At 41.4% G+C, this 19,004-nt stretch overlaps 1 protein-coding gene across 1 annotated transcript in view; it reads left to right on the forward strand.

Moving 5' to 3' along the window:
* LOC140396210 (sorting and assembly machinery component 50 homolog) overlaps positions 1–19,004 on the forward strand; it is a 32,073-nt gene that overhangs the window by 12,546 nt on the left and 523 nt on the right. Inside the window, exons 4-14 of the mRNA XM_072484524.1 lie at positions 1,692–1,779; positions 2,306–2,412; positions 2,491–2,621; positions 8,253–8,340; positions 8,963–9,091; positions 10,450–10,521; positions 11,605–11,691; positions 13,013–13,083; positions 14,710–14,777; positions 16,996–17,142; positions 18,054–18,195. Of these exons, the coding sequence (XP_072340625.1) occupies positions 1,692–1,779; positions 2,306–2,412; positions 2,491–2,621; positions 8,253–8,340; positions 8,963–9,091; positions 10,450–10,521; positions 11,605–11,691; positions 13,013–13,083; positions 14,710–14,777; positions 16,996–17,142; positions 18,054–18,195 (1,130 nt within the window). The remainder of the gene's footprint in view (positions 1–1,691; positions 1,780–2,305; positions 2,413–2,490; positions 2,622–8,252; positions 8,341–8,962; positions 9,092–10,449; positions 10,522–11,604; positions 11,692–13,012; positions 13,084–14,709; positions 14,778–16,995; positions 17,143–18,053; positions 18,196–19,004) is intronic.

Here is a 19,004-nt window from a genome sequence, read left to right on the forward strand (position 1 = left end):
GCTAATTACAACTTGAGGATATTTGCTTCTAAGATGTCATTAAATCAGTGAAAGTTTAGGGTCATCCACTGTAGATATTTTAATATAAATTTTATCTGCTGATATTTTTCAGCAGGACACCCGAATCAAAATAAATAAACAATATTTTATAATCAACCTATTAAACACCGAAGTATAAAAGATGAACTTGCATTTACTACCCCTCAGTGTTTCGTAAGTCAATTGATTACTTTTACGATGTTCTCAATATTGCATACACAGCAGCCAATTTACACACAGCAAGATCCCAGAGTTAAATTAGGGACCAATTACATTTGTTAGTGATATTGGCTAGATGATAAATATTGTTCAGAACATGAGAAGACCTCCCCTGCTCTTCTCCAAGCTGTACCATGAATCGTTTATGTCCATGCAACAGGCAGGGTTTGAGTCTCATCTGAAAGCTTGTGCCTGGGGTGGCGCGGGACTCCCTCAGTACTGCACTGAGTGTCAACCAAGATTATGCAATCAGATTTCTGGAGTTGAGGTTGACACACTGATCTTCTGACTAAAAGGTGAGTGTGTTACCGCTGAGCCGAAGCTGGCACCTGAACAGAACAGACATACATGAACTGAAATTGTGAAACTCCAATTGTAATGGAGACATTATTAGTGTGCTGGAGAGCCACAAGATATGTGTCAAGTCGAAGAATGCTGAAAGAGGCGTTGCATAAATACCAGAGCAGTTTGATGTTGGGCGTTCTAGCTATTAAGTACATTGTTTCGATAACTGAATGGAATTTTTCAGCCCTTGTCACAGTGTACATTCTGAATCAGGGTTGAAGAGTCATAGTCATTTTGGCATTTCATACACATACACCAAAGTACAGTGTCATCACTCCAAATAGGTCTGCGAAAGATTTTCATGGTCAAGGTCAGTTGGAACAGAATCAACCGAGGCTCTAGCAATAACTTGAACTGATGGGTGAAACAGATCTCTGCAGCTGTTTGTTTGCTCCTGTGGCAGTCTTTCCTCCATCTTATAAGGGCGGCACGGTGGCACAGTTGTTAGCACTACTGCCTCATAGCGGCAGGGATCCAGGTTTGATTCCCGCCTTCGATGACTGTGGGCATTTGCACGTTCTCCCCCTGTCTGCCTGGGTTTCCTCCGGATGCTCCGGCTTCCTCCCACAGTCCAAAGATGTGCAGGTTAGTTTGGTGGATTGGCCATGATAAAATTGCCCCTTAGTGTCCAGGGATGTGCAGGGTAGGTGGGGTTATGGTGTTACAGGATAGGACGGGGGAGTGGGATAGGGTGTTGTTTCAGAGGGTCAGTGCAGACTCGATGGGCCAAATGGCCTCCTGCACTGTAGGGATTCTATGGTTATTGATTATAGAATTATTGGTTGACCTTAAATTATTATTCTCATTCTTTTGATTTTTCGCCTAGGCAAGACGACCTTTCTTGAATCTATACTTTTCTCGTCTGGAAAATGCATACAATCCTCAAAGGCTACAGTAATCATTTTAATACAGTTGAATTCTTTTCCCCTGAAACCAATCCATGCAATAATCGCCAAATACAAGGAAATTGGCAAGGGTAGTTCCAGAAGGTGGCACTAAAGTTGAATTTCATAACTTAAGAAACTAGTCCCTTGTTTCACTTGTTTAACTAAATGTTATTTTGTTTTCTATCTTTTTTTTAAAAAAAGGTGATGAAGAAGTCTCATGAAGCTCGTGAACGGCTGCTTCGCCTAGGAATCTTCAGAAATGTGGAAGTCCTCATTGATACAACCATGGGTAATTCTCTACCTTTCTATCGCTTTGTGATGATATCACCTTGGCTGACTGCAGCCAAACAAAGGTCCAAACCTGAAAGTGGCTGACTTTTTGATTATTTTATCTCCTTCCCCTACCTCCCCAATTCAGTCTTTTGCTACTTTCGCTCAAAAGCATCTCCGTGAGACTAATAATTTGTCCGGGGGCATCTATTTATATCTTCCATCTATTTATATCATTTATTCCATTCTTCAGACTTGCTCGCCCCCTGTGCTGGGTCCAATAATTCCTATATCTGGCGACTATGCTGTAACCACTGCTTATCCAGAGGGCACATAATTGTTTCCAATGATCTGGAACTTTGAAAACTGTGTTCCTTCTCTCTTTTTGAAGTTAGATGCAATGTATGTTAAGAACTCTTAAAATGGTTGTTAGAGCACAGAAGCGCAGTGTTTTAAACATTTCTTGCTTGGACCTGTTCTACCACTCCCAAGATTTGTGCAGTAATTTGCTTTTGTTTTCTTAATGCATTTTGTTGCTATTAAAGGTGAGGAGGCACTGGCCGAGGGATTGGACGTGATCTTTGAAGTGAAGGAAATGAGACGATTAACTGGGAGTTACAACACTATGGTTGGGAATAATGAAGGCAGTATGGTAAGACAACCTTTTATAGCATTAATTACAACGTGCAACTGCAATTGCAGTTTCCAATTTCTTTCTTTTTGTTTATAGGTTTTGGGTCTAAAACTGCCCAATCTATTTGGTCGTGCAGAAAAGATAACTTTCCAGTTCTCCTATGGAACAAAGGAGACCTCCTATGGCCTATCGTACTTTAAACCACAGCCTGGAAATTTTGACAAAAAGTAAGTAGTTATAAATTGATTAAATGATTTCATAATCTTTTTCCCACAAAAATGAACCCAATATCATAAAAACTTGCACCATAGAAGGAGATTATTCAGCCCATGATACCTGTGCTCTTGGAAAGAGGAGCCATGGTAGTTGCATACCCCGACTTTTTATCTGTAACCCTGTACATTCTTCATTCTCAAAAGCCTGTTCAATTCCAGTTTAAATTTATTTAGGGGATCACGGTAGCGTAGTGGTTAGCACATTTGCTTCACAGCGCCAGGGCCGCAGGTTCGATTCCTGGCTTGGGTCACTGTCAGTGCGGAGTCTGCACATTCTCCCGTGTCTGCGTGGTTTCATCCGGGTGTTCCGGTTTCCTCCCACAGTCCAAAGATGTGCAGGTTAGGTGGATTTGCCATGCTAAATTGTTCTTAGTGTCCAAAAAGGTTAGGTGGAGTAACTGGGTTCCGGGGATAGGGTTGAGGTGTGGGCGTAGGTAGGGTGCTCTTTCCAAGAGCCGGTGCAGACTCAATGGGCCGACTGGCCTCCTTCTGCACTATAAATTCTATGATTCTATTCACCCCTTTCCTCCATGTAAAAAAAAAAACAACGGCAGAAGATTTGCTGCTTTCAAAAAAAAGTGTGATGTCAACTATCTCCAAAAGAGTTTTTATTTGAAAAATAATGTGGTTGGCCTCTTTAATTTGTGCATGTTTTACTGAACACATAATGTATAATAAATTATTAACTTCCCAGAGGAGATGTTCATTTTCTTTGTACCTTTCCAGAATAGTTTAAGGTTCCCATAGACATTACACAGAAAATACAACATCCACCACTCTCCACCCCTCCTCCAGCACCAATCCTCTTTGGGAAGGATTGGGGTATTATATAATGTAAATTTTATAATGCAAACATTAGTCTAAAATTGCTATGAAAACTATGGTGAGGCAAATGGCACTTGTCATTATTTAAATGCAAATGTTCCAGCAAATGCAGGAAAGAGCAGATGCACAATTAAACATGGAAATTGAGAAGTTGCTATCAGAGATGTGCAGCTCAGCTTTTCAAAAACAGCACCCAGCGGTCTGGCTCTTTATTCAAATACATTGAGTGGCAGGAAGTCCCTGCACTTGTACTGTAGATATAAAATAAATTTGCCACAGAAAATTCAGTCAAGTATAAATACCCTTGTAAATGTAGTGATAAGTGTTACTTACTGCCAGGCAATCTCTGGCATGAAAAGCAACTATTACACGTGTGGAGTTTCATGCTTCAGATTTTTTGTTGCCGATTCAAAATGTTTTTTTAAGCTGCGTCCCTCCTTTTTTTTCTCTCTTTAGTCCTCTATTTCTACTTCACTTGATTTGATATTCACCATTCTAAATTATATTTCCTTGTTCAGACCATGGGTTATTAATTTCACAATTCTTCAGTTGGATTGGTTCAGGATATTAACAGTTGTGTGTTGTTGCCATTCAGATCCTGGATGCCCTATAGATGCTGCTGCCACTGTTTCCATTTTGCGTTTCTAGCAATTTTCACTGAAATATTATCGATATTAAATGGGCATGGGAACATCCAACGAAAGGCAGCCATGGTTTCCAGACCTGTTAAATAGATTTTTGGGTCATTATTTTCTTATTCATTTTTCCTGTTTTTCCTTGCCACTCATCAATTTTCACCATTGATTTTCTGCAAGCTTTGGCTCCTGACTCTGGTCCAGTTCAATAAGTGCCAGCCATGGCTAAGCCTTGGTTGTGAATGTTGATCACTTGATTAGGAGGGTGTGCAATTGGCACAAGATTATACCTAAGTTTTTAATTCTGTTCTCCTTAAATGTGGATGCAGCAATTTTTTTTTTAATGGGATGTGGGCGTCATTGGTTGGGCAGTGTTTATTGCCTATCCCTAGTTGCCCTTCAGAAGGTGGTGGTGAGTTGCCTTCTTGAACCGCTGCAGTTTTTAAGGTGTAGGTACACCCACTGTGCTGTTGGGGAGGGAGTTCCAGGATTTTCCCCCACGACAGTGAAGGAACGTCGATATATTTCCAAGTCGGTGTGGTGAGTGACTTGGAGGGAAACCTCCACGTGGTGGTGCTCCTAGGTATCTGCTGCTCTTGTCCTTCTGGATGGTAGTGGTCATGGGTTTGGAAGGTGCTGTCTAAGGAACTTTGGTGAGTTACTGCAGTGCATCTTGTAAATGGTGCACACGGCTGCCACTTTTCATTGGTATCCAGTGCCTTCAGACGTTTCTTGATATCACGTGGAATGAATCGTATTGGCTGAAGACTGACGTGTGATGTTGGCGACCTCCGTAGGAGACCGAGATGAATCATTTAATTGGCACTTCTGGCTGAAGATTGTTGCGAATGCCTCAGCCTTGTCTTTTGCACATATGTGCTGGGGTCCTCCATCATTGAGGATGGGGATATTTGTGGAACCTCCTCCTCCAGTGAGTTGTTTAATTGTCCACCACCATTCACGGTTGGTGGACTGCAGAGCTTAGATCTGATGCGTGGAATCGCTTAGCCCTTGTCTATTACTTGCTACTTTTGCTGTTTGGCACACGGGTAGTTCTGTGTTGTAGCTTCACCAGGTTGATGCCTCATTCTTCGGTATGCCTGATGTTGCTCCTGGCATTCTCGCCTGTGTTTTTTATTGAAGGAGGATTGATCCCCTGACTTGGTGGTAATGGTAGAGTGGGGGATATGCCGGGCCATGAGGTTGCAGATTGTGGTTGAATACAATGCTGCTGATGGTCCACAGCACCTCCTGGATGCCCAGTTTTGAGCTGCTAGATGTGTTCAAAGTCTATCCCATTTAGCATGGTGGTAATGCCACACAACATGATGCAGGGTATCCTCAATGTGGAAATGGGACTTTGTCTCCACAAGGACTATGCGGTGGTCACTTCTACCGATACTTCTATGGTCGATGCATCTGCAGCAGGCAAATTGGTGAGGATGTGGTCAAGTATGTTTTTGCCTCTTGTTGGTTCCCTCACCACCTGCTGCTGTCTCAGTCTAGCAGGCTATGTCCTTTAGGACCCGGCCAGCTCAGTCTGTAGTACCGAGCCACTCTTGGTGATGTACATTGAAGTCCCCCATCCAGTACATTGAAGTCCCTCACCCAGAGCATATTCTGCGCCCTTGCTACCCTCGGTGCTTCCTCGAAGTGGTGTTGAACATGGAGGAGTACTCGTTCATCAGCTGATTGTGGTAATCAGCAGGAAGTTTCCTTGCCCATGTTTAACCTGAAGCCATGAGACTTCATGGGATCCAGAGTCGATGTTGAGGACTCCCAGGGCAATTCCCTCCAGTCTGTATACCACTGCCGACCCCACTGTGACAGCTCTCTCAACTTTGGCACAAGCCCTCAGATGTTAATAAGGAGGAGTTTGCAGGGTCAACATGGGGTTTGCCGTTGTCGTTTCCGGTGCTTGGTCCTTTTTGTGTTTTCATAGCGGTTGAATACAACTGAGTGGCTTGCTAGATCATTTCAGAGGGCATTTAAGAGTCAACCACAGTGCTGTGGGTCTGGAGTCACATGTAGGCCAGAATGGATTTTTAAAATAATCTTCATTGTCACAAATAGGCTTACATTAACTCTGTGATCAAGTTGCTGTGAAAAGCCCATAGTCGCCACATTCCGGCGCCTGTTCGGGTACATTGAGGGAGAATTCAAAATGTCCAAATTACCTAACAGCACCTCGTCCTGGACTTGTGGGACGAAACCGGAGCACCCGGAGGAAACCCACGCAGACACGGGGAGAACGTGCAGACTCCGCACAGATGGTGACCCAAACCGGGAATCGAACCTGGGACCCTGGTGTTGTGAAGCAGCAGTGCTAACTACTGTGCTATGGCACATTTCCTTCCCTAAAGGACATTAGTGAACTAGCTGGGTTTTTTATGACAATCGACAACGGTTTCACGGTCATCATTAGACTTTTAATTCCAGATATTTTATTAAGTTTTTAAATTCCACCACTTGCCGTGGTGGGATTCGAACCCGGGACCCCAGATCATTATCCTGCATCTCTGGATTACTAGTCCAGCGACAATACCACTATGCCAGTGCCTGTTCCAGTTAAAGATGCTGAATAATGATAATAATAATCGCTTATTGTCACAAGTAGGCTTCAATTAAGTTACTGTGAAAAGCCCCTAGTCGCCACATTCCGGCTCCTGTCCGGGGAGGCCGGTACGGGAATTGAATCCGCGCTGCTGGCATTGTTCTGCATTACAAGCCAGCTGTTTAGCCCACTGTGCTAAACCAGCCCCTAGAATAAGAACCTTAGCTGTTTTTTTTTTTTCAAACTTGCCCCCACTTAAAGTCAAGATCCATCTACCTCCTGCTTGTTTAGGAAACTTAACTCAGAACCGACTGGGGATGGAAGCTGAGATTATCTTGGATTGTGTGGTTCAAATACTTAACTGTGTAATCAGAATCCTTGCTGGGAAAAAGATTGAACTAAATCCTGCAGTGAGTTCACATATCATTCGGATTGTTTATCTCTGAAGAATAATTATCAAGGCATTGCATGAGCATTTATTTTAATTGCTTCTTATTTGTACCTTTTTGTTTGCAAATTGGCCACAAAACAATGTGTGCTTTTTAGGGGGGTTTTGTCTTTCAGTTGCAAATCCGTTGTGACCCTGGACATTGCAAATGTGAAGGAAAAAAAAGTTTCCTTTTTACACGTTTATGCTCAAAAACATTTGAAAGACTGGTGCTCTTCCATTGATTTTGAACAGTCTTGGTTGTAATATTTAACTGCTAAATTGAAGTAAGCTACTTATAAATTAGTGAGATCAGCGGCTAGCTGCAACTGTTTGCAAATTTCTGGCTGTGGGCCAATGAATGTCTTTCTTTTTTCTTTAGCATTGCTTTTCACCATCTGTACCTTAATGAGATAGGTGTATAAATGGTAAATGCTGACACAACTTTATTTTTTTACATCACTTGTGAGATATCTGTAGAAAATATTTTGAGAAATACTGCCATTTAATTATGGTGAACAAATGTAAATTGTGTTGATTTAGAATTCATTTATTCCCTAAATATAAGCCTTCTGTGTTCAGCTGATTGGAATTCAGCCCTTTGTTTGATGCAAGAAAAAAGTATAATGTATTGACCATTCTGTGTAAACGAACACGGCATCCCTTGGATTGGAAAGTAGTTATTATTTATACTTGTTACCTTTAATCATTAGTTATCTATTTGTCCAATTTGTTTCAATCCAAGAAGGGTTGTATTGTCACTCATTGTGTGTTTTTAAGAGATCACAAATATATACACAGGCATAAGTCAGATTTGACCTGTCAGTAACTAGAATCATAGTGACAGTGCTTTGTGCCAAGGCTGGAATGGTGCTTAGAGATATGACAGGTTTGCTGTTAAATGTTCTTTTAATATGAATATATTAATATTCATTTAATATGAATAAAGTACAGTTCTCTACTTTCCCCCTGGGGTGGAACTATATAATTTGGTTTGAAAAAAATATCTATTTTATGGCTGTAAAGGGATACTTAAAGATGTCAATGAAACTTCAGTATTGTATTCAAACAAAGTAAATGGTTCATAATGTGAATGAAACATTTGATCATAATTTGAAATATGTGTGTATCTTTTTCTTTAGTTTCGCTGTTAATTTGTACAAGGTAACCGGGCAGTTTCCCTGGAGCTCGCTTCGTGAGACTGATAGAGGGCTCTCAACTGAATACAATGTATGGGTGAAGTTCTGCTTTATATAATTGTTTTGATTGGTAATCTTTCTAATGTTAACTACAGAAGAGTATAGATACTGTTATTTATTTGTAAGGAAGCACGAGGTATTATTGCTGCCAATAGATTTTCATGAACATCAATGTGGTTACATGTTAGTGACATTAACCTAATGAAGGAGCTGGTCTCCGAAAGCTAGTGATTCAAAACAAACCTGTTGGACTTTAACCTGGTGTTGTAAGACCTCTTGCTGTGCCCACCCCAGCTTAACGCCGGCATCTCCACATCATTAAAGACAATGATGGAAAGATTGAATCAGTTGCAGTTTTCTGAGATTAGTGTACTGCAATACATATTTTAAGATCCTGATATGGATTCCTGCAAATTTGATCGTAACTACAATCCTGTAGTTTGAAGTGAAGACTACTTTCAAGAGGAATCTTGTGCTGCGGTGTTCCTAGACCAAGGAGAAACTGGTACAAATAAAGTATTCAGTTTACTTTCTGAATACTATACCAGGAGATTGAGACATATTGACTGTTTCTCTATTTTCTTGTACACTCTTGTGTACTCTAATGTGGTAGTCTTGACCTACTGATGTAAGGAACTGTTTTCTCCTTGCAGTTTCCAATATGGAAAACCCATCACACTCTGAAATGGGAGGGAGTCTGGAGGGAGCTAGGCTCTCTGTCTCGCACAGCATCTTTTTCTGTTCGGGAGGAAAGCGGTCACTCTCTCAAATCTTCAATTTCGGTAAACCTTCAATTATTAAAATGTTGTCTGTGTTAAGTTTTGGTCACATTAGTTAGAGGCTGATGCAGAATTTAATGTACCCCATTCACAGATTTCAGCTTTTTGCATTTTAAACTGGTTGTCAGATGAGTTCCTGTTTTTACTCCAATGTTAATATTTCTGCACCATTATATTACAAACTGTTTTGCATTCATTTTAGTAATCAATACCTAGCCACATGGCTTTTCACAATACAGTAGTGCATTTTTTCACAATCAATAAACTAATCAGGGCCTTCTCTGGTAATATTTTCCCCATGCTTTTAATTCGTGTTGTCTGTCCCCTTTGCTGCGAGTCTGATTTTGTTTGCGGAGTCTGCTTGGAAAACATAACATTCTTGTGCATCCATCTCTTTGCTTTGAATGGAGAGCCCCCTCTTCTCATTGCACCCCCACCCCCTCATACACACACACTCAACTCCCTGGTTAATAGTGAGTAAAATATGGGAAAGAAAGACCATACAATGTTATGATCTCTATCCCAGTAAAATCTCCCAAGAATTTTTTTTTTTTTTTTTAAATCCTTCACCAATACTTGAGTGAGATGCATTAGCAGAGTTAAAACCAGTGGTAAAAAATATGCATAGAATACAGTACAGACAATTAGACATAGAATCCAGTTGGTGTGCTTTAATTACCATTCTAGACTCCGATTCAGGTTTTCACCCCGATTCAGGTTTTCACCCTGAGGGCCAAAAGGAATAATCTGAATCTCAGTTGAGTATCTGATTATAGACTCTGAATTATTCAGGATTAATTTCTTCAGGGGAACTTTAAGTCAACTGCTTCAATCTTCAATAAAATCTACCTAAATGATTTATTTATAGTCTTTTCTGAACTGGTTCATGTTTGATGATGTGAATTTTAGCTAAGTCGGTAGCAATGATCAAATCAACCATTGCCTTTGACTATTTGTGAAAAAAATATAGTGCCTTATGTTATCAAAGCATCTCAGAACACTTCACACTGAATTACTCTGAAGTGCAGTGACTTGTATATAAAAGGAAAGCCATACTGTCCAAATTCTATCTTTCAAAAAGAATGTACTAAATGGCCAATACATAGAGGTTTAATTCTCATTAATTTGATTTCGAAGTACTGTGGTTCACTGAGCATTTTTTTGTAACAACTTGGTACAAATACATTAATATTGTATTAGTTATGTACTGCATGGGTCTCACCCCAACAACCCAAAAATGTGCAGGGTAGGTGGATTGGCAACGTTAAATTGCCCTTTTTAAAACAAAATGTATTAGTTATGTACTCGGGTAGTTATATTATTCGTGGAAGACTAATTTGCATTATTATTTTTCTTTGTAGCATACCATGTCTGTTGACACACGGAATTCAGCAATTCTCCCCAAACGTGGAGCTTTGCTGAAAATAAACCAGGTAAGACAAACTGCTGGCAATGCAAGTGAATTAAAGAACAAATGTGTATAAAGCAAACAAAAATCCATTCCAATTTGCATCATTTCCAGGGCAACAGAAAAATTGTGGTTTTTATTCTGCCGATTTTCAAAATTCAGCCTGCTTCATTGCAGTAGTTTTCTGCATTACAACAGCAATTACACTTCAAAGGATTTCCTTGACTGTAAGACGTGTTAGGGCATCTGCATTTGTGAAAAGTGCTTCTTTATTAATATTCATTTCACAGGATGTGAGCCTCCCTGGTAAGATCAGCATTTATTGCTTATCAATGATTGTCCTTCAGAAGGTGGTGATGACTCACTTTCTTGAATACAATGGGGTGGCTCACTCGGATATTTCTGAAGGCAGCTATGTGCCAAAGACATTGCCCTGGATCTGGAGTTACATGCAGTGTACACTGGGTAAAGATAAACAGACAATTAATCATTTTTTTTAATGACAATCTAATAGTTCATGACCCCCATTATTCGTATTTGCTTTTTATTCCAAATTTTATTTAATTAATTGTATTTAAATTCCCCTGTTGCCATGGTAGAATTTGTACTCCTGCCTCCAGGTCATTGATCCAGGCCTCTGGATTACTAGTCCAGCAATATAACCACTATGCTATCGTACCCCATATATATAAGCTTATTTTCATTCCCTCACTCCTCTCAGACCATGGCTTCTGACTCCTACTCGGTGTGGCTACGGTGTGGACCCAAATTTTTTAATATGCTGCATATTATGGGCAGAAATTCTTAATCTCTCAATCATTGCAGCATTGTATTATCTATTAGATACAGGCCATTAACACAAGAAAACTAAGCAAATCTGTCACATCTGTTTCACTTGAAACATGTTATTGAAAAGTAATTTCTCTTTTATCTCTGGTGCTTAAAAATGCTTCGAGCGTAACATTTACCAAATAAACAAATATTTACTATGTTTGTGAAGATATTAATGGTGTCCCAGCCCTGTAAATGTACTGCAAGCCAAAATAATTATTATGCTTACCCATAAGAAGTCCATTTGTCATTGAGTATCTCTTCTTTCTTTGAACAGGAGCTGGCAGGCTACACTGGAGGTGACGTGAGCTTTTTGAAGGAGGACGTTGAGCTGCAGTTCAACAGCAGCCTCTTGTGGGATAGTGTAAGAGCTGGTTAATTAATCTTCGTCAGCTAGACCTGGTTAAAATGTAAAATAGAAATGTTCCATCTAGGTCACAATTTCATATGGGAGTGAGTCCATCCTGTATAATGCAGCCTTGAATGAATGAGGTTTGTGCTATGTACTGTTGCACTGCTGAAAGGCAGGTAGGGAATGACTTGTAGCATGTTAGTGTGCAGAAATTAAATGATAGGAAAGAATCTTAACCTTTAAAGAAAAAAACATTGGGTGCGATTCAATGGTGTTGTCGGGGGCCCCATTTGGTGACGTGACGAGGCCTTTGAATCTCACGAGAGTGCCTCGCGAGATTCACGTCGCAATCTGGATGTCGCCCTCACTGGGCAAGATCCATATTAACATATTTAAATGAGCCATTAGACTCATTTAAATATGTCTGCACCATTCACCTGGCGCCTGAATGGTCAGGCTCTGGATAGGGTAGTACCCTGGCACTCTGTTGGCAACTGGGCACCCTGGCACTGCCAGGAGTGCCTTGCCCTTAAAGGGGGAGGGAGGGGTGAGAGTGGGGGGCTCGAAGACCCCCAAGAGATAAATTGCGTGCGATGGGTGAGGTTCCGGAGGCTGCGATGGGGGTGATATGACGGGTGTTCAACAGATTGGGGCAGCATTTGCCTTCCTGCACTGACGAGTTGAGCTTGTCGATGCAGGAAATGTGGTAAGTACAGCCTTGGTGGGGCATCTAGCCGAGGCCCAAAAAAAAGGACAAAGTCCCATTAAGTAGCACAATGTTCCAGCACCAAGAAACACCCTGCTAAATGAACCAAAACAGGACTCCATTTTTTGTCCCCTTGAATCACACCTATTATTTCCTAAGGAGATTCATTTCAAAACTGCAGTTTAGATATTGACTTCTCTTCATTCCTGAGTTCATGGTGCTGCATTCGTAGACGTGAAGTATGGTGATCAGCGGTTTAAGTGCGGGTGTGGTTGGTTAAAATTGTGCACACCAAAATAACAATTTGTTGCTTCAAATTCAGAAAATAAATTCAGTAAATATTGTTCAATAAAAGAATTTGGTAGTATTTTCATAAGGAGTACATTTGCCAAAGGCACACAAGAATAACTTCTAGATTTTAAAATAATTCAAAAGCTACTATAATCTGTAATTTTAAAAATTCCTATCTTTCCTGTCACTTAAAAACAAAAGCTGTCCTCTATTTTCTATTGGAATATAAGAATTGGGCTGAACATAATATTACAAATGTTTTGCATTCATTGATTACAGTATGGATAATTCTTTGTGGTGATGTCATGATGTACTTTCGGTTTTCTTTCCTGATAGGTTCTTTCTGCTTCCCTGTGGGGTGGTCTTCTAGTACCAATCGGAGATAAATCATCCTCTATTGCTGATAGGTGAGTGTTTGTTTCTGTGGTAAATGAGCGCAGTTGTTCATTGATTTTTAGGTACTGTATTAATGCAGACAGTGCAACTAAATTACTTTGTTGAGCACAGTAGAAAGGAGTCATACACTTCATTTAATGTTGTTGCTATCCACATTTGAGAATACTTGGGTGCTTGGTGACAAAACTCATTCCATTCCACCATATAGGCAAACCTCATTTGATTATCAGAAAAATAGAATTTCCCTGTACTTCTGTAATGCCTAAGATGGTTAAATGTCCCAATTAAGAAAACTGGGTGCAGTGGGTGGGGTATTGATTTGCGTTGTGAAGGGAGAGAGTTAGCACAAACTGTTTCATTTAATCCCTGCGTTTGCGTTTGTGGAACGATTTGGATGTCGAATGCACCTTATTCTGGTTTTCATTGTCAAAACATTTTTGGGTGTTTAAGGACTCATTTGGTCGGCTCAATTCATTCAGAATTGAGTATTAACATATTTTCTTTCTGCTCAATCTCCTTTTGGGATACTAACATGCATGATTTGTATTATTTGACTTCTCACTTTTCAGGAGCTGTGACGGTCACTAGCAAGTCAAAATGCTATATTCTAGTTCATTAGCTAAGTACAAAAACAATGGGGCAAAAGTTGCATCTTTGATGGCAGTGTATAAGAGCGATCATTTAATGACAAGTCAATTGTTGGGCAATAAGACATTGCTTGTCTGATGTACTGAACCATGGAAGGGGACCGTACAAGTTTCCCACAATTCTCCATTAAATTTCAATCCTCCGGCTTTCCTCTGTGGTACTGGGTGAAGATTAGCCAGCTCCTTAAAGAAAAGTATAAGTAACACTCGTTTTAAAGTGTGTTCGTTTTTTAGTGTAGTTTATAAATTTGCGCCATTCACCTAATAGTTCTCATTTTAGCATGGTTTATACTGCATGCTTAATCTTTAAAAAAAAACGCCCCATGCCTCTTGAATCCTTGCTGTGAGGGAAGCTTGAGAGAGACGGCAAGAGGGAGCGAAAGGGGCTGCAAGGGAGTAAGAGGGGCCGTGAGTGGAAGGGAGCAGCATAGATGGTGGGAAGCAACAAACCGCAATGTGGGGGGAGGGAAGCTGCAAGTGGGACATGGGAAGCTGGAGATGAGTTGAAAGAGTTAATAAGAGTTAATAAGTTAAGAATTCTTAAGTTATTAAGAGTTAGAGGATGTTTTGGTGGGTCAAGTACAAAGCAGCAAATAGATTTTTAATGTAACAGGGACGTAACCCACCCTTGTTTTCTAATGGAGAAATGATTTCTGTTAAGTGTGCTGTTTTCAGGAACACTGCAGGAATGTTAAATGAAGATTGGATGTTTTGAAAATCCTTTTTCTATCTCAGATTTAGTGAATCTCCAAATAGTCACTAAAAGAATTGCATTGTCAGATAACTTGAAATAATTGCTTTCCTGTCACTACTAATGAATGAGGGAGGGAAAAGTTAAATCTAAATCTGTTTTTTATAAAAAAACATATTTTGGCCTGATGTAGTCCATTGCCAAATGCTTCCTCCACTGTGCAGAGAGAGGGAATGGATGGAACATGATGAAATAGTTGAATAGTCCGACTGACTTTTTGAAATCGGTTTCATATTCAGATTTTACCTTGGGGGGCCAACAACTGTCCGTGGCTTCAGCATGTATAGTATTGGACCACAGAGTGAAGGTATGATGTGTGTTTGTATGTATCTGCATTTGCATTCGTGCATGTGTTTATTTAAAGGTAAATATAACATCTGTTAGCACTATCCAAGTACTTTTTGTTGTCTTAATTCCCCACCTTGCTGCAGTACGTCTTCTTTCTGGCTATAAGCCCTAGTTAGGTATCATCTGCAGATTTTGCTAGTTTAAAAAAAAAAAAAATTTTATTAAAGGTTCATAAAATATCAATAACAAAATGAGAAAGAAAAAAGAACCCAACAGGGTTAAGTACAAAACACAATCTAAAAAAGCAACCCCCCCAAACCCCTCCTCCCCCCCCCCCCCCCCCCCGTACCTAAATAATAAATTAACATTAACACCCCCTCAGACCCTTCCAGTGTAAATAACATAAACAAAAATAAAGTAAACCCCCCACCCCCCGAGCTGCTGCTGGCATTGACCAATGTCTATCGTTCTGCCAGAAAGTCTAAGAACGGTTGCCACTGCCTAAAGAACCCTTGTACCGACCCTCTCAAGGCGAATTTCACCCTATCCAATTTAATGAACCCTGCCATATCGCTGATCCAGGATTCCACGCTTGGGGGCCTTGTATCTTTCCACTGAAGGAGAATCCTTCGCCGGGCTACCAGGGACGCAAAGGCCAGAATTCCGGCCTCTTTCGCCTCCTGCACTCCCGGCTCCTCTGCCACCCCAAATATTGCGAGCCCCCAGCCCGGTTTGACCCTGGATCCTAACACCCTCGACACCGTCCTCGCTACGCCCTTCCAAAATTCCTCCAGCGCTGGGCATGCCCAGAACATATGGGTGTACTTTGCTGGGCTCCCTGAGCACCAAACACACCTGTCCTCACCCCCAAAGAACCTGCTCATCCTTGTCCCGGTCATGTGTGCCCTGTGCAGCACCTTAAACTGTATGAGGCTGAGCCTCGCGCATGAAGAGGAAGAGTTCTCCCTCCCTAGGGCATCTGCCCACGTCCCCTCTTCGATCTCCTCTCCCAACTCCTCCTCCCACTTACCTTTCAACTCCACCACCGAGGCCTCCTCCTCCTCCTGCATCACCTGGTAAGTCAGATTTTGATAGTTAATGGTCCAGATTTTTTGATCTCTTGGCTAGGTACCCGGAAAGATATGGATGGGACCCACCGGAAGTCCCAACGTAAACCCATGCATGGCAACTTGGGAAGTTTAAACTTTTGATTGCTGGTTTTACCCAGTCTGATTCAATCTTAGGAGCAGAGTGGCAGCCCAACTGTGATTACCATTCTACGGAAGATCCGGCCCATTATTATTTGAAAGTCCAAACATTAATGTAAATTTTGAGTAACAGCGGTCCCAGCATTGTAGAAACTGCTTTTACCTTATTCCAACCTGAATAACTCTGCTTTCTCGTTCCTTTCAGCCAATTTACTATTTAATAAAGTTATTTGTCCCCAGAATCGATATGCCCTAACCTTTTGTCATATGGCATCTTATCAAAGATCTTTTGGAAATTACCATGACATTTTAAATTATGAAATAATCCTACACAAATTTAGAATATTTAAAACAAAAGCATTGTTTTTTTTAGAATCTATCACATGCAAAAGTAGTATTGGTATGCTACAGTTACTCATTCATCTCAAATCCACCACCTGTGGGAGGAAACCTGAGCACCCGGAGGAAACCCGCACAGACACAGGGAGGCCGCACAGACAGATAAAAGATAAACTATGAAGACAAATAACCAGTTGTAAACAGTTTCATAGATTCTCTTTACTTTTCCTAATAAAGTAATCCTGGAGAAAACAAGGGGGCAGGATGGTGATTGCTTTTACTGGAATTCAGAATAAAGACAAGCAGCTTGAGTCCATTTAAGTCCATTTAGAGAATTTAAAACGCTTGGTGATTTTAAATTTGTGATAGAATTCTAGCAGCGAGGCGATATGTTAGAAATGCTGTTGAATGATTGTATCTAGGCTGCTGTTAGCTGCATGTCTTCCAGACCACAAGTCAGACAGAGCTTGTGAGATTGAGAGAGAGAATAAAATGTTTTGTTCTGTCGGAGGAACAAAAAATAATAATTCTTGGTGATTCTGCTTGTACTTTAGCAAAAGGATGTATATTCCGATTTTATGTAAATATCTGACTGCTTTTAAAATTCAGAAGCTCCACTGTTTTAAGTTTAAGTGACTACAATGCCGATAATGTTGTGAAGTTTGATTCTCTCTTTTTCCACTGTGCAAGGCGACTACCTTGGTGGTGAAGCATACTGGGCTGGAGGGTTGCACTTTTACACACCTCTGCCTTTCCGTCCAGGCCAAGGAGGATTTGGAGACCTTTTCAGAACTCACTTCTTTTTGAATGCTGGCAACCTTTGCAACCTCAACTATGGTATGGCAGATAGATTTGGCACCATGTATGGCTGCTGCTTTACAGATTTTAAAGATATTTCTATAACATGGATTACCTAAATTATCGTACGGTTGGTTCATCCTGTTCCTTGCATGTATGAGACATAAAACAAATGTTTTGTCTTTTTGTTTCCTGGCAGAAAGAATCTCTCAAACATGACAATATAAGTAACAGTTACAAAATTCATTGTACTGGAATGTAGGCCCCTATCCTTCTGGTTCAAAAAGATAGCCATTAGCCATGCTTCTAGTTTGTATTTTGGGTTTAGGCCTGAATGCAGTATTTTGCTTTGGAGCATATTGGTCGTGATCCAGGGTTTAATATTTCCCCACTCGCCCACAAAACAAAAGTTCTAGCTGTGACTTCAGTGGCTTTCAAGGGCATAATATTTCCATTAGGATGGGCCTACATCTGAATTATATTTAATAGATCATAGAATTATAGAATTTACAGTGCAGAAAGAGGCCATTCGGCCCATCGAGTCTGCACCGGCTCTTGGAAAGAGCACCCTACTAAAGGTCCACACCTCCACCCTATCCCCATAACCCAATTACCCCACCCAACACTAAGGGCAATTTAGCATGGCCAATCCACCTAACCCGCACATCTTTGGACTGGGAGGAAACCGGAGCACCCGGAGGAAACCCACGCACACACGGGGAAGATGTGCAGACTCGGCACAGACAGTGACCCAAGTGGGGAATCGAACCTGGGACCCTGGAGCTGTGAAGCAATTGTGCTATCCACAATGCTACCGTGCTGCCCTAATAGTACCAAGTTATTGAAAAATCACGTTGAATGTTGCAAAGTGTTATTTTAGAAAAGCAGTTTGATTGTAAGTGCTGTTCTTTGTTTCACACGTACATGAACACTTTGGATCAATTTTGCAGGCGATGGTCCCAATGCACATCTACAGAAGCTGGCAGAATGCATTCGATGGTCCTATGGGGCAGGAATTGTCCTGAGACTGGGAAACATTGCCAGGCTGGAACTCAACTATTGTATTCCCATGGGTGTGCAGAGTGGGGATAGGCAAGTAACTCCTGACTCATTTAGTCCTCTTTTAGAAATCTACTTATAATTAATAATGGATTATTTAAATATACTATTATGTATGTGGATTGAGCTGTGAGCAAAATTTCATTCGCTGATTTTTATACTTGAAAACGCATATATAGAGTATTAAGACATAAATGTACCGATAACTGAACAGTTAGAACATTTATTTTGAACTAAATACTTTGACTGAAATATATTTACTAGGTACGTTGTTAAGAGTTTCTGGGATAATTATAACTCTCCTCTTACCTTCCTTGGGTGTTGTTTGCATAGCACTCAATGTATATATCTAACCAATTATCAATGCATTAGTGTTTTAGAACATGTATGAATACGAGTAATAGGGGGCCGGTTGGGAGAATCGCCTGGGGTCACCAGATTTTCCCGCGACGCCGGTCCCAAGCGGCGAGAACGGCCCCGCCGAGTTCCCCGTGGCGCAGGCCGGAGAATCACCCGAGACACCCAAAATGGCGATTCTCCGGCACCCCTGCTATTCTCAGGCCCGGATGGGTCGAGCGGCCAGCCCAAAACGGCGGGTTCCCCCCCGGCGCCGTCCACACCTGGTCGCTGCCGGCGGGAACAGCGCGGGAATGCTGGGGGGCGGCCTGTGGGGGGGGGGGGGGGGGGGGGATCCTGCACCGGGGGGGGGGGGGCCTCAAATGGGATGTGGCCCGCGATCGGTGCCCACCGATCGTCGGTCCGTCCTCTCTGAAGGAGGACCTCCTTTCTTCCGCAACCCCGCAAGATCCGTCTGACATCTTGCGGGGCGGACTCGGAGAAGA

This window comes from Scyliorhinus torazame, chromosome 19, assembly GCF_047496885.1.
Source record: "Scyliorhinus torazame isolate Kashiwa2021f chromosome 19, sScyTor2.1, whole genome shotgun sequence".
Classification (NCBI taxonomy): Eukaryota; Metazoa; Chordata; class Chondrichthyes; order Carcharhiniformes; family Scyliorhinidae; genus Scyliorhinus; species Scyliorhinus torazame.